Source organism: Zootoca vivipara, chromosome 11, assembly GCF_965207765.1.
Source record: "Zootoca vivipara chromosome 11, rZooViv2.hap1.1, whole genome shotgun sequence".
NCBI lineage: Eukaryota > Metazoa > Chordata > Lepidosauria > Squamata > Lacertidae > Zootoca > Zootoca vivipara.
The window spans coordinates 26,605,248-26,617,532 of NC_142594.1; the positions used below are offsets into that span (position 1 = coordinate 26,605,248).

Genomic DNA, 12,285 nt, shown 5'->3' on the forward strand with positions numbered 1-12,285 from the left:
CTCCAAGTCCTATGGGCGATGGGAATTGTGGGCCAACACTACACCCTGCTTTGGAAGATGAACTGTCAGGTTCCATTTTCACCTGGCATTTCCCTTGGGTTCTTTGATCTGGATCAGTGCCCTGTACTCAGTAAAATGACCATCTAATTTGCCCTTAAATTCATATCCAATTTCATCTTCTCAAAGGAATTGCAGACCTGTCCTTTAGGATGAAGCTTCTGTCCAATCACAGAAAGCCAGATCAGCCTTCGGGCAAATCAGAAGCCTTGATTTATGCTTACCTGGATTTGGCTCATTGCCCACATCAGAAAATATATTTCCCCAAACTCTCATATACACCTATAAATTTTACGCTGATGGCATTTATTTGTTTCAGAAATTACTTGCAAACATCTTGTCTTTTATTTATTTTCTTTTAAAAAATGAATAAATAGAGGTTTTTCCCAGAACTATTCAAATGCCACAGCTTGTGGGTGGGGATGAGGTGTGCCCAGGTGCATAAATAGGCATACCATACCTTCCTTGTTCACACTGAAACTTGGAACGCTTTAGCAGTTTCTCAAAGGAGGAAGAGGGCAGAGCAGGTAAGATGATCAGCTCTGGGCTTAGCAAAGCACCTGTTCAGAGTCCTCTGAGCTCATGGGTCAGGTTACTTATTGATGGGCAGGTAACAAAGAACAGGCTGGGAAGACTGGAGCAGTGAAAGGGCTGTGCAGCAGTTCTAACTAAAAACAGCAGCTAGAGTGTTTTGCTGTTTCTTCCACTAACTATGCTGGCGATCACAAGTGTGTGTGTGTGTGTGTGTGTGTGTGTGTGTGTGTGTGTGTGTGAAGCTTTACAAACCTTGGTGGTTTTATTTTGTTTCACAAAGAAGCAACTTTTGTCAGTCATTGCTTTCCCATTGGATCTGCTAACAGCTCTGATCCCCGCCTGATTTCCTGCTTGTTTCTAACGCCTTTGTCAAAGCTCTGTTTTCTTCTATGGTGCTATGATTTCTGTATACCACCATTGCCAGTTTTGAATCTTCTCAGCTCTCTATCTTCGTGCCCCACACCCACCCACTTCTTCCATTTTCTGCCCAGTTGTGTGTCTTCCCGCTTCCCTGATGCTGACACAGTGCCCATTGACAACAGCTGTGCCGTAAAAAGGGACTCCGCTAGATGCATATCGGCCTACTTAAATGCCCCTGTGGTTTCAAAGGATGACAAGATGTCCTTGCAGCCTGTTTTCTTAGAAAGCCAAATGCTCCTCCCAAAACTTGCCTATTTTATTTTCCCCCATGAAGGCATAAGGATGTCTGTCGCATTAATAAAACATGTGCATGTTTCTTCCGTAAAGTAAGTCCTAACATGCTGCACGGCATTTACTTTCATGTAAGTGTGTACAGGATTGCAGTCCCTTTAAAAAAAACACAGATCCGAAACCTGAAAATCAGCCCCATTCGATATCATTCAGACTTCCTTCCAAGTTAGTATGCTTAGGATTGAAGCTTCAGAATGCACATTTTGGCCACCATTGTTTCCTGGATGTTGTAGAAAATCTGAGAAGAAAATATGGGAGATGAATGACATGCTTGGAAATTGTATTTCCTGGTTTTGAGCATAGTAGACTTAATCCTGGCCATATCAGCCCCGCTTGATCTTCAAAGCGGGGACTTGATTGTCTCAAATGGTACCGTTATTTTGAAGCTCCCATTCTCGGCTAAATTTGATGGAGACAGACCTACTCTTTGCAAGGCTGCCCCAGTGACCTGGGGCCAATCTAGAGAGCCAAATGGGGTGTGCAGCTGAGACCCCTCCCTGCTACTTACCCACAGCCTCTCATCCTAGAATCTTTCCTCCCAGCTTTGTGCATCTCCAGCATCAAAGTTCACCTGGGAGGAGAGAATGTGGAGGGACATGCAGCACGGATTAATGGTGGAGAGGGGGGTTCAGCACCATCATTGCTACTTCTTCTAAATTTGGACATCTGCTCTATATATGTGTGTGTTTGGAGTCTCATGCCTTTAAATAGAATCATAGAATCATAGAGTTGGAAGAGACCACAAGGGCCATCCAGTCCAACCCCCTGCCAAGCAGGAAACACCATCAAAGCATTCCTGACATATGGCTGTCAAACCTCTGCTTAAAGACCTCCAAAGAAGGAGAGTCCACCACACTCCTTGGCAGCAAATTCCACTGTCAAACAGCTCTTACTATCAGGAAGTTATTCCTAATGTTTAGGTGGAATCTTCTTTCTTGTAGTTTGAATCCATTGCTCTGTGTCTGCTTCTCTGGAGCAGCAAAAAACAACCTTTCTCCCTCCTCTATATTACATCCTTTGATATATTTGAACATGGCTATCATATCACCCCTTAACCTTCTCTTCTCCAGGCTAAACATACCCAGCTCCCTAAGCCGTTCCTCATAAGGCATCGTTTCCAGGCCTTTGACCATTTTGGTTGCCCTCGTCTGGACACGTTCCAGCTTGTCAGTATCCTTCTTGAACTGAACAGAGCTTCAGCTGTCCCTTGCAGTTGGAGTCTCAACTGGGATACTGATCAAAACTCCAGGGCCGGCCCTGCCATTGGGCAGAGTGAGGTGGAATCCTCAGTTGGAATGGAAGACCCAGCTCTGTGCATCATGCAAATAAACTAACCAGTCTTTCTGTAAGATTAAACTGACACTATGATCCGCTCCTGTACATGGAATTGCAGGGGGGAGCTTATTGTCCTTTTGCTTAGACAGCAAAACATCTTGGGCCACCCCTGCTAAACCTGACCTGTGTTCTGCCACTGATTTTAAAACCCCCCCCCCCCGAGCTAATTCAGGCTTGTTATATAAGTTGCAATTGCCTTAGTCACTATGGGGATGCAAGCATCTACATAGCAACAGCCCATGTTTCAATATGACATCACTGTTGAATTGGTCCTGAGACCTGCAGAAAACCCTTTGCTTCTCTCAACTTTGCAGTCTGCCACATTGAGTGAGAATTGTCAGGTCTTAGCATCAACCGTCCACCCCCCGTAGCGATGGATGCTATTTTTAAAAGTCAGGATTTTGAAACCAACAGATCTATAATTGGACTAAAACGAGGTCAATCAGATTCATTCAGAATTGTGTTCACCGTCAAGATAGGGAGCGTTGGAGGTGCTAGCAGAATTAGCATCTCGAGAGGCATTCATTCGAAAACTTACTGCGTGACTTTTAATTGGCTTAGAAAACTTCAAGGCTGCAGTGCTGGATATATACACCTACAAGAGAGCAAGTCCAACTGAACACAGTGGGGCTTACTTCTGAGTAAACATGGATAAGATCCGGCTGTACATTTGGGGGGTGGGGAATGCATCATATGTGAAGACACACAGCACAATCATAACACATAGACTCTCAGAATTGTAGAGATGGGAGATATCCTGAGGGTCATTTAGTTCAACCCCCTACAATGCTTACTCTGAATCAAGCACCCCTGTGCTCAATGGGTCTTACATGAGGGTAACTGTGCATAAGACTGCAGCTTGGGGGGGGGTGTTAAGCGGACACTGACTGTCAGAGCATAGCCAACTTGGCAAGCCTAGGGATTTGAAACTACTTTGATTTCATTGTCTCCTATATATTTCCCTGCCGTCACCGCACTGAGAGAAGGGTTTCACTCCTCACAACCCAATGCAAGGGCCTCCTAAATACTTTGATTTGCTTTACACGGCTCCAATTCTTTCAAGTCCACGGTAAACACACCAGATGAGTGACTGGGAAATAAAGGTTAGTTTTAATTCAAAGCAACAACTTTGAATATCACAGTAGAGTTGCATTTAGCTCTGTTTGTCTTCATGATGTAGGCATCAATGGAAGGTTTCGTTATAGGGATGGGGAAGAAATTGGATCCAGTTTGCTTTTTAAGCAAGTCTACCTAATTCACACTTTCTAAAACAGTCAGCAAAATGAAACACAGCCATCCTTCAAAATTCACACTTCTCTGAATGTTGCAATGCAATTCACCAGGCAAGTAATGTGCACAAATATGCATATACCAAGGTAAATGGAGAGCCAGTGTGGTGTAGTGGTTAAGAGCGGTAGACTCGTAATCTGGTGAACTGGGTTCGCTTCCCCGCTCCTCCACAAGCAGCTGGGCTAGTCACACTTCTTTGAAGTCTCTCAGCCCCACTCACCTCACAGAGTGTTTGTTGTGGGGGAGGAAAGGAAAGGAGAATGTTAGCCGCTTGGAGACTCCTTCGGGTAGTGATAAAGCGGGATATCAAATCCAAACTCTTCTTCTTCTTCTAAATGGTGCATAAAACTGTATATAGTTTCCCATCCCTGCTTGAGCACAGAAGGACTTACTTCTATGCATGCTAGACACTGAGTCCCAAGCTGAGTTTCTCATACATGTTGTATGTAGCACTTAACATTCAGCTGCTCCTTTTTTCTTTCTCCCCCCCCTCTTTTTACTGTGACCAAGCTGGAACTAGAGTAATTCCATTCCAATGCTTGTAACTTAGCCAGCAAGACTGATTGCATGCCTCTATTGTTCCATGCCTAATAGTCTCCTGTTCTGTAATGCAGCTGAATAAATCCTTAATGCTTTTTCTCCCCCTAGCTTTAACAATGGAGAAGAGCCTCATATCGGTGTTGCTTTTGCTCGTCGCCGTCTCGTACATTTCGGCGAAAGACACGACGACTGTGAAAAGTGAAAAGAAGGATGTAAAAGAAACCCGTCCCAAACTGCCCCAGACTCTCTCCAGAGGTAAAGGAATGCTAGCTGAGTGCAGTGGGAAGACAGGGTGCTGGTTTTTTTCTTAAACCCTTTCTCAAAATACAAGAACCCAAGACCATCCAATGAAGCTAAATGATGGCAGATTCAGAACAGACCCAAGTGGGTTGGGTAGCAATTAGAGTGTTGGACTAGGACATGGGAAACCAGGGTTCCAATTCCAATTCACTCATGAAGCTCACTGGGTGACCTCTCTTAGCCTAACCTTTCTCACAGGGTTGTTCTGATGGATCCTGCCCTTTGAAAACTTACAAAACTGCACAATCCTACATATATCTACTTGGAAGTGAGTTTGACCGAGTCCAGTGAGGCTTACCTCTCATACGTTGTTATAAGATTGTAGTGTAAGAGGGTCTTTTCTCAATAAGGAAGGGTACATATTGTTTAAATAAGGAAGCCTCGGGGGACATTCCTCCAACAGTTGGTAATTCGTAGCAGGTAATTATCTAAATTTCACATTGAATTTGAAACAAGTGCTAGTTCAGATTAATGCCAACATTTGAAGAAATCATTGCAATTAATCAATGGGTTTGAAAAAACAAATACCGTATTTACGCCAATCTAATGCACCATCGAATCTAATGCGCACCTCAATTTTCAAAACCTCGAAACCAAAAAAGTATTTGCTGGTGAATGTAAATGCGCCATCAAATCTAAGGTGCACCCTAATTTTTGCAACATCATTTGGCCGAGAAAGGTGCGTATTAGATTCGAGTAAATACAGTAGCCCCTAAAAATATGGTGTTGGCAGGAGGTAGTGCAGCTAACTGGCATAAGGTTATATAGCTGGAAATTAGTGATTTATTTTATTTTATTTGCTGTATTTGTGTTTCTATGCCACTTTTCATTCAAATGTATCCCAAAGCAGCTTACAAACAATAAATAATAATGACATGACAGAACACAGTAAACATGACAGAACATCACAAACACAGCATAAATCATATAGGAGAATTCACAAATCGTCAGGGAAACAATTGCAATCTATAAAACACTTTTAACAAAGCAACAACTAAAAAAGAAGCCGAACATCACAATGTAAGCAAAAGTCATATTATATGATTAATGAATTAATCCAGCATTTATAATCTATAAAAATAATATCAACTTTAACAAAATAGCATCAAAGACTCATAATCTTTTACTCTGATCAGCTCATTAAAATACACATACACATCATGCGCATGGCTGCAACTCCCTTCTGAAGGTTCCTCGGACTGGAATTGAGGCAGCACAGATTAAACCAGGCACCCCCAAACTCGGCCCTCCAGATGTTTTGGAACCAAAACTCCCATCATCCCTAGCTAACAGGACCAGTGGTCAGGGATGATGGGAACTGTAGTCCCAAAACATCTGGAGGGCCAAGTTTGGGGATGCCTGGATTAAACCAACCAACCCCTGATGGCAAACAGAAAGTCTCTCTCCCCTCACAATTCTTCCTCTGGAAACAGCTCCCTTATCAGGGCTTCTAGGGCTGGAGGGTAGGGCAAGGTGGGTAGGAAAAGCCATTGCCTGATGGCCAGCACTAAGCCTCACTTACGGTAGAGTTGCCTTTGTTCAGGACTCAGTTCAGTTGCCATATGTCCTCTTTTCCCAGGACACGTCCTCTTTTTCATGGGTATGTAAAATGTGTGTTGTCATAGCGATCCATAGTTAGAAGTTGGCAAATGGATCCTCTTCCTTGCTCTTCAAAATATGGCAACCCTACAACCGGTTATGGGATTAATGCCTCCTCAATCATAACATGCTTTAAAATTCGATTCATCATTTCCTTTCAGGCTGGGGGGATCAGCTTATCTGGACCCAGACTTATGAAGAAGCTCTCCATAAAGCCAGGACAAAGTAAGTCCCCCTATCTCCACATGGTTTTCACTATGGCATGTGAAGGTCTCCTTCCAGAAATGAGAAATGTTTCCACATCTTTTCCCAGGACCTTAAATCTTAAGGCATTGAGTTTTTGGTCCATCATGAGTTTTGCTCTTTTTTATTGCCTGCTCTACTGTGAGATTCTAAAATGGACCTTTTCTTCTTTTCAGCAACAAACCTATAATGATCATCCACCACTTAGAAGACTGCCCTCACAGTCAAGGTACCATTCTTTCCAACAGATACATAATCTTTTGGTCTGAATCCAAGCAAATACAATTGCTACCAATAATAATAACAACAACAATAAGTCGGCTCTTTTTACACTGAAAGTGTAATCTATATTTTTAGCCTGTTCTGTACTTAATCCTGTACTGTACTTAATAACTGGGGAGATTTAGATGAATGGAAGGCAGAAATTTCTATTCACATTTTCCCCCCTCTCACAAATGATCACAGTACAGAAACAGAGATTCACAAATTTGTGCCGAAGAGCTCATAATGTAGCCTGTCCACACATCATTGTATGAATGCCCAAACTCCATGCATTCATTGACAGTTGCGAAGACATTTTCTGTTCACTTAAGAGACTGGCTTTCAGGCAGGCCTTAGATCTAGCACTTCTCTCCTTAGAAATGAAACATTCATTGTATAATTCAAACTAGAGTAACATAGCATGAGTAGGTCAATAAGTGCAGTTTCCTGTCTTAAGCTGCAATCCAGTGTCTACTCAGAAGTAAGTCCCACTGAATTCAGTGAGTGGAATGTGGATTTTAGCCTCAGGCTTCTTGTGAATTCCTTTGCTAAGCAAAAGAATCCAGGTTTCAAAAACCCAAAACATTGATTGCGATAACCTTGACCTCCTTTCGTTCCCAGGCCTGTTTCTAAACTTTTGATTCTTTAGCTTATCTCTTTCATCTTACAGTGATTTTTATTAGGCCTTCAGGCTTTAAGCGTTCATGAATTTTTATTTGATCTGTACTGACAATAGATACGTAATGTTCTTTCTATGTTTCAGGTTTTTTCTTTTTCCCCCTCTAATAGCGAGTCTAATTTATTCTTCTCCCATTCTAGCACTGAAGAAGGCATTTGCTGAGCACAAAGAGATACAGAAATTGGCCGATAAGTTTGTTCTCCTCAATCTTGTTGTGAGTTTTCTTTGACACTTGACCAATTCTGTTATATTATACATTACAGTGGTACCTCTACTTACGAATAACTCTACTTACGAATGTTTCTACTTACGAACGGAGCTCCGTCCGCCATCTTTGATGCGGTTTAGATAGGATTTTTTTTCTACTTACAAATTTTTAGATAGGGTTGCTTCAACTTATGAATTTTTTCTCCCAATGCATTCCTATGGGATTCAACTTACAATTTTTTTTGACTTACGAATGTGAGTTCGGAACGCATTAAATTCGTAAGTAGAGGTACCACTGTATTCTGTTATATTATACATTATTCTGTTATATTATACATTATGGGACGGCTGTCACATCATCATCTATTCCACCTAACCTTTCATTATGTTGAAGTAACTGGCAATGGTTAATAGATATTTTTACTCTTCTCTGTGTGATCTAAATGGCTTGCATCACAGGGGTTTGTATTTTCTTTTTCTTTTCTTTAAGTATGAAACCACAGACAAACATCTTTCACCAGATGGCCAGTATGTTCCCAGAATCATGTTTGTAGGTGAGTAGTTAAGGGGTTAAAGAGTTCTGTGTTTTTTTGGTGGTGGGGAGACCATGGCAGGCTGAATACAGTTGTACCTCTGGTTAGGCACGCTTCTGGTTATGCACGCTTCTGGTTACAAGCTCCGCTAACCCGGAAGTAGTTGCTCCTGGTTGCGAACTTTGCCCCAGGATGCAGCGGGAAGTGGCCATTAGTGAAAGCACGCCTCAGGATAAGAACGGTTTCAGCTTAAGAACGGACCTCTGGAACAAATTACGTTCATAACCAGAGGTACCAGTGTAGCTGAGATGAGTTAATATTTACCGTGAAACAAAAGCTTGATTTATCTCCAGATTGCATCTCCAATATGGGGGAAACAGGGTTTTGCAAGCATTCAAACTGGAGAATGTGGCTCTTGCTAGCAAAACCTGAATCTCCTGTACCGCTGGTGCTATTGGTGTCTTTGAGCTAAAAGACCTATAGGATGGGTCCCATAAAACCGCTCTTAACGTGCAATACACTTGCCCCATGTCCAACCAGTTTTTGTAATTTGAAGTAGCTTTCCCCTCCCCTGTTTTTAAGAAGGGGATTGATAAAGGGACAAAAAAAGTAGTTGTGTAAAATGAAACATTTCACATTTGCATCTGCAACAATAACCTGCCCAAAATTTCTTTCCAATATACTTGCTTCTGTGCAAACAATGGAACATATGCCCCACTCTTTTTATTAAATTGGCTAAGGGGCGGGTTTTTTTACACACACTCCAAGGAGTTAAGGAATGACACTGATCTTAAGAAGATTCCTCAGGCTGATGCTGCTCATTGCTTTAACACCTACAGCTTACATTTTACTTAGTTATTACAGTGGTAACTCTGGTTACGAACTTAATTCATTCTGAAGGTCCGTTCTTAAGCTGAAACCGTTCTTATCCTGAGGTGTTCTTTCGCTAATGGGGCCTCCCGCTGTGCGCGTGCAATTTCCATTTGCATCCTGGGGCAAAGTTCGCAACCAGGAGCACCGACTTCCGGGTTAGCGGAGCTTGTAACCTGAAGCATTCATAACCAGAAGCGTTCGTAACCAGAGGTACCACTGTATTTAGGATGGGGGTGGAGAAATCACCAAGTCCCATTTCTGCCCACTAGCTGTTCAGTAGAAGCAGCTGAAAAGGGAAGCTTTGTTGGTGTAAAAAGCCTTGCTATGGATCTGCGGGGGGCCAGATTCCCCTAAATGCCTGGGTGCAAGATTATCTCCATAATTCCTGGATGTAGAATTAAGTTTTGCCAGACACGGGAACCCCCAGGATTTAGTTATGCTAATGAGCCAAGTTATGCTAATGAATGGGCCATTAGCGGAGGAGAAAGTCCAGGGATGGCCCATCAAGGATGGCCCATCAAGGGATGGCCCATCAAAGGGCAAGAATGCCAGGCAAGGGGGAGTGGAGCCCCTTCTTGGCTGGGTGCTAGTGGGCAAAGTGGGCAAAGCTTTAACTCTGAACAGAGGCGCTGAGTTCTGCCCACCATTGTGGGGCCCCATTGTGCACATGTGTGACATCACACACATCATGGCACAGGACCCTGTTAGGGCCACCACAGCTGCCACAAGGCCCAGCAAGACTCAGCACCAGCACTGCAAGGCCCTGCAAGGCCTGCTGCCACTGCAAGGCCAGGCTCCTCAAGATGGAGGAGGGATTCAGCCCCGTCCCAACACTTTGGGGTGGGGGGAAGGGGCTGAAGACATCTCAGCCCTGTGGAGTTGGCACCTATGTCACTGAATGATGTAGGCTGGGGGAGGTCCTTGGAATTGGTTAGCAGCATGGAGGAGGAGGAGGAGAGCTGGAGAAGACAGACTGGAACGAAGAGACACAGAGCCTGGCTTTTTGCTGTCCTTTGAATCCAATGCTGCGCTCAAGAGGGGAGCCAGACCCTCATAAGATGTGAATGCCCTACAATCCCTCCATCTAGGGGCAGGTTGTTTATATGTGTAAACCATAAGGACATCATAGTCTCAGCTGTGTCTTGTTGTCCCAAAAGGGAACACAAACTTTGGTAAGCACGCCAGATACCTCTGGAATCTCACGCTAATTGTGTAGATTCGAGAGGACTGTAACAGCGTCCAACCTTCCTTCCTACAGAAGCAGGGAAACAACCAATCAATCAATATACTTTATTCAACCGATAGTCAGAACAAGCAGGGAAACATTTCTCAGCGTTTCCCCTGCAGGTATGCAAAAGAGTGACTATGCATAATTCCATACTGGAGAATTATAGACAACATTCATGTGGTTAAGCATCTTTTGCCTAGGGACAGCAGAAGTCATTTTTATTGAGGGTTTTTTGACGGCTGCAGATGGAAAGTTAATGCGATCATTGTTTCTCCAGATCCTTCACTGACAGTTAGAGCAGATATTACTGGAAGATATTCCAACCGCCTCTATGCTTACGAGCCTTCAGACATTGCATTATGTAAGTATTTCCTAGCAGAGCTTCTTGCATAGATTTGGAACAAAGGAAGGTCTGAAATTCTGCGTTGGAGCTCCCTCCAGTTGCGCAATAGCATTGCAAAGTGTGCATCAAATAGTAATAAATGCTGCTGAATTTTCATGACTACTTTTTTTTAAAAAAAATCACAAACTGATGTGAAAATGTAGACGACTGAATTTAAGATTGGAAAAATGTGGAATTGAGAGAAAACTAAATGGATAGATTTCACCATCCTAACCTCTCAATAAATATGCATAGCAACACATAGAAAATGACTGCTGTTTATGTATATGGTTTAGAGTCTGCCGTTTTCGATATGGATGCCATTTGAATGTCACCTGAAACCGGTAATCCATCCACATGGATGGTCCAACATGGTGCAATTTGTTTTCATGCCACTGCCAAACTATTTCCAGAGCAAGTTCTGCACCTGAGATGACCCACATGGTGGGGTCCTATGCACAATAATGGCTCACCGCATGGAAACCTCAGCATGAAAAGCATCATTAAATCCATTTAAATCCATATTATCCAATTTAACTTAGTTGTCAATGAAGTGTGGACCATTAACAGCATGCATTGCTTCTGCTATTGTAAATGCAGGGAAATTAAAGTGAATTTGGTTTATTGCAATTTGCATAATTTCAAAAGTTCAAACTGATGTGCATTACATGCTAGATTACTTTTTGTACAACACGCCCCCCCCCCCGGCCTCCCTGACTAATGCTCTGTTTGTTTTTACAGTGCTTGCAAATATGCAGAAAGCTCTGAAGTTGTTGAAGACTGAATTGTAAAGAAAGAAAACCGACACACTCTCAGGTCTTCCACCTCTAAGGCAGCGTATAAAAAAATTGTTCTCACCAAAGTGAATGCGTAGGATGCCCTTGGATATGCATATCAACAACTCACAGTATGCATAACTTCCAGGAGGATAACTGTGCTATAAATACTCATTTGTAACTGTGTGGTATTATGTATTGATTGCTTTTATAAAACAAGACTAAAAACACTGTATGCTCTTTTCTATGAATCAAGATTAAAGAGAAAAACACTTTATGGAGTTTGCACTTGTGTAATCTGTTTTATTTTGCAATCTTGTACAGAAGCATCTATAATATTTCCAATGGCACAAATAACACAGCAAACCAATTTTCTAGAACAAATTCCATGCAGATCATCTGCAGACAGGGCTGGAAAAGACTCCTCTTCATTCCTGGGGAGTTGCTGTCAGTCAGTGAAGACCAGGGCTGAGGAAACTGTGCATTCCCCCCCCCCCCGGCCGGATGTTGTTTCACTCCAACACCCATCATCCCTGACCACTGGCCACACTTGCTGGGGCTACTGGAGTCCAGTGACATATGATGGGCCACTGAGATATATGCACCAATGGTCTGATTCGATGCAAGGCAGCTTCCGATGTCAGCAAATAGACAGCAAACTGCCCAGCAGCAATGTGAATGAATGCCAGTTGTATTTGTGTGACTGGTGTCCATTCCTGACCGCAGAAGAACAAGCA

General features: G+C 42.9%; 1 protein-coding gene across 2 annotated transcripts; it reads left to right on the plus strand.

The window, feature by feature from the left end:
- Window positions 1-543: 543 nt before the first annotated feature.
- On the plus strand, window positions 544-11,825 carry AGR2 (anterior gradient 2, protein disulphide isomerase family member). 2 transcript variants are annotated; one of them, XM_035130297.3, is made up of 8 exons: window positions 544-584; window positions 4,576-4,722; window positions 6,528-6,591; window positions 6,786-6,838; window positions 7,690-7,763; window positions 8,247-8,310; window positions 10,668-10,751; window positions 11,514-11,825. In XM_035130297.3, exons 2-8 carry the CDS (start codon window positions 4,584-4,586, stop codon window positions 11,561-11,563), a joined length of 528 nt encoding a protein of 175 aa, XP_034986188.1. In that variant the 5' UTR covers window positions 544-584; window positions 4,576-4,583; the 3' UTR covers window positions 11,564-11,825. The 2 variants fall into 2 exon arrangements, with proteins under 2 accessions (XP_034986188.1, XP_060136721.1); XM_060280738.2 differs by lacking the exon at window positions 544-584 and adding an exon at window positions 3,823-3,980.
- The last annotated feature ends 460 nt before the right edge of the window (window positions 11,826-12,285 follow it).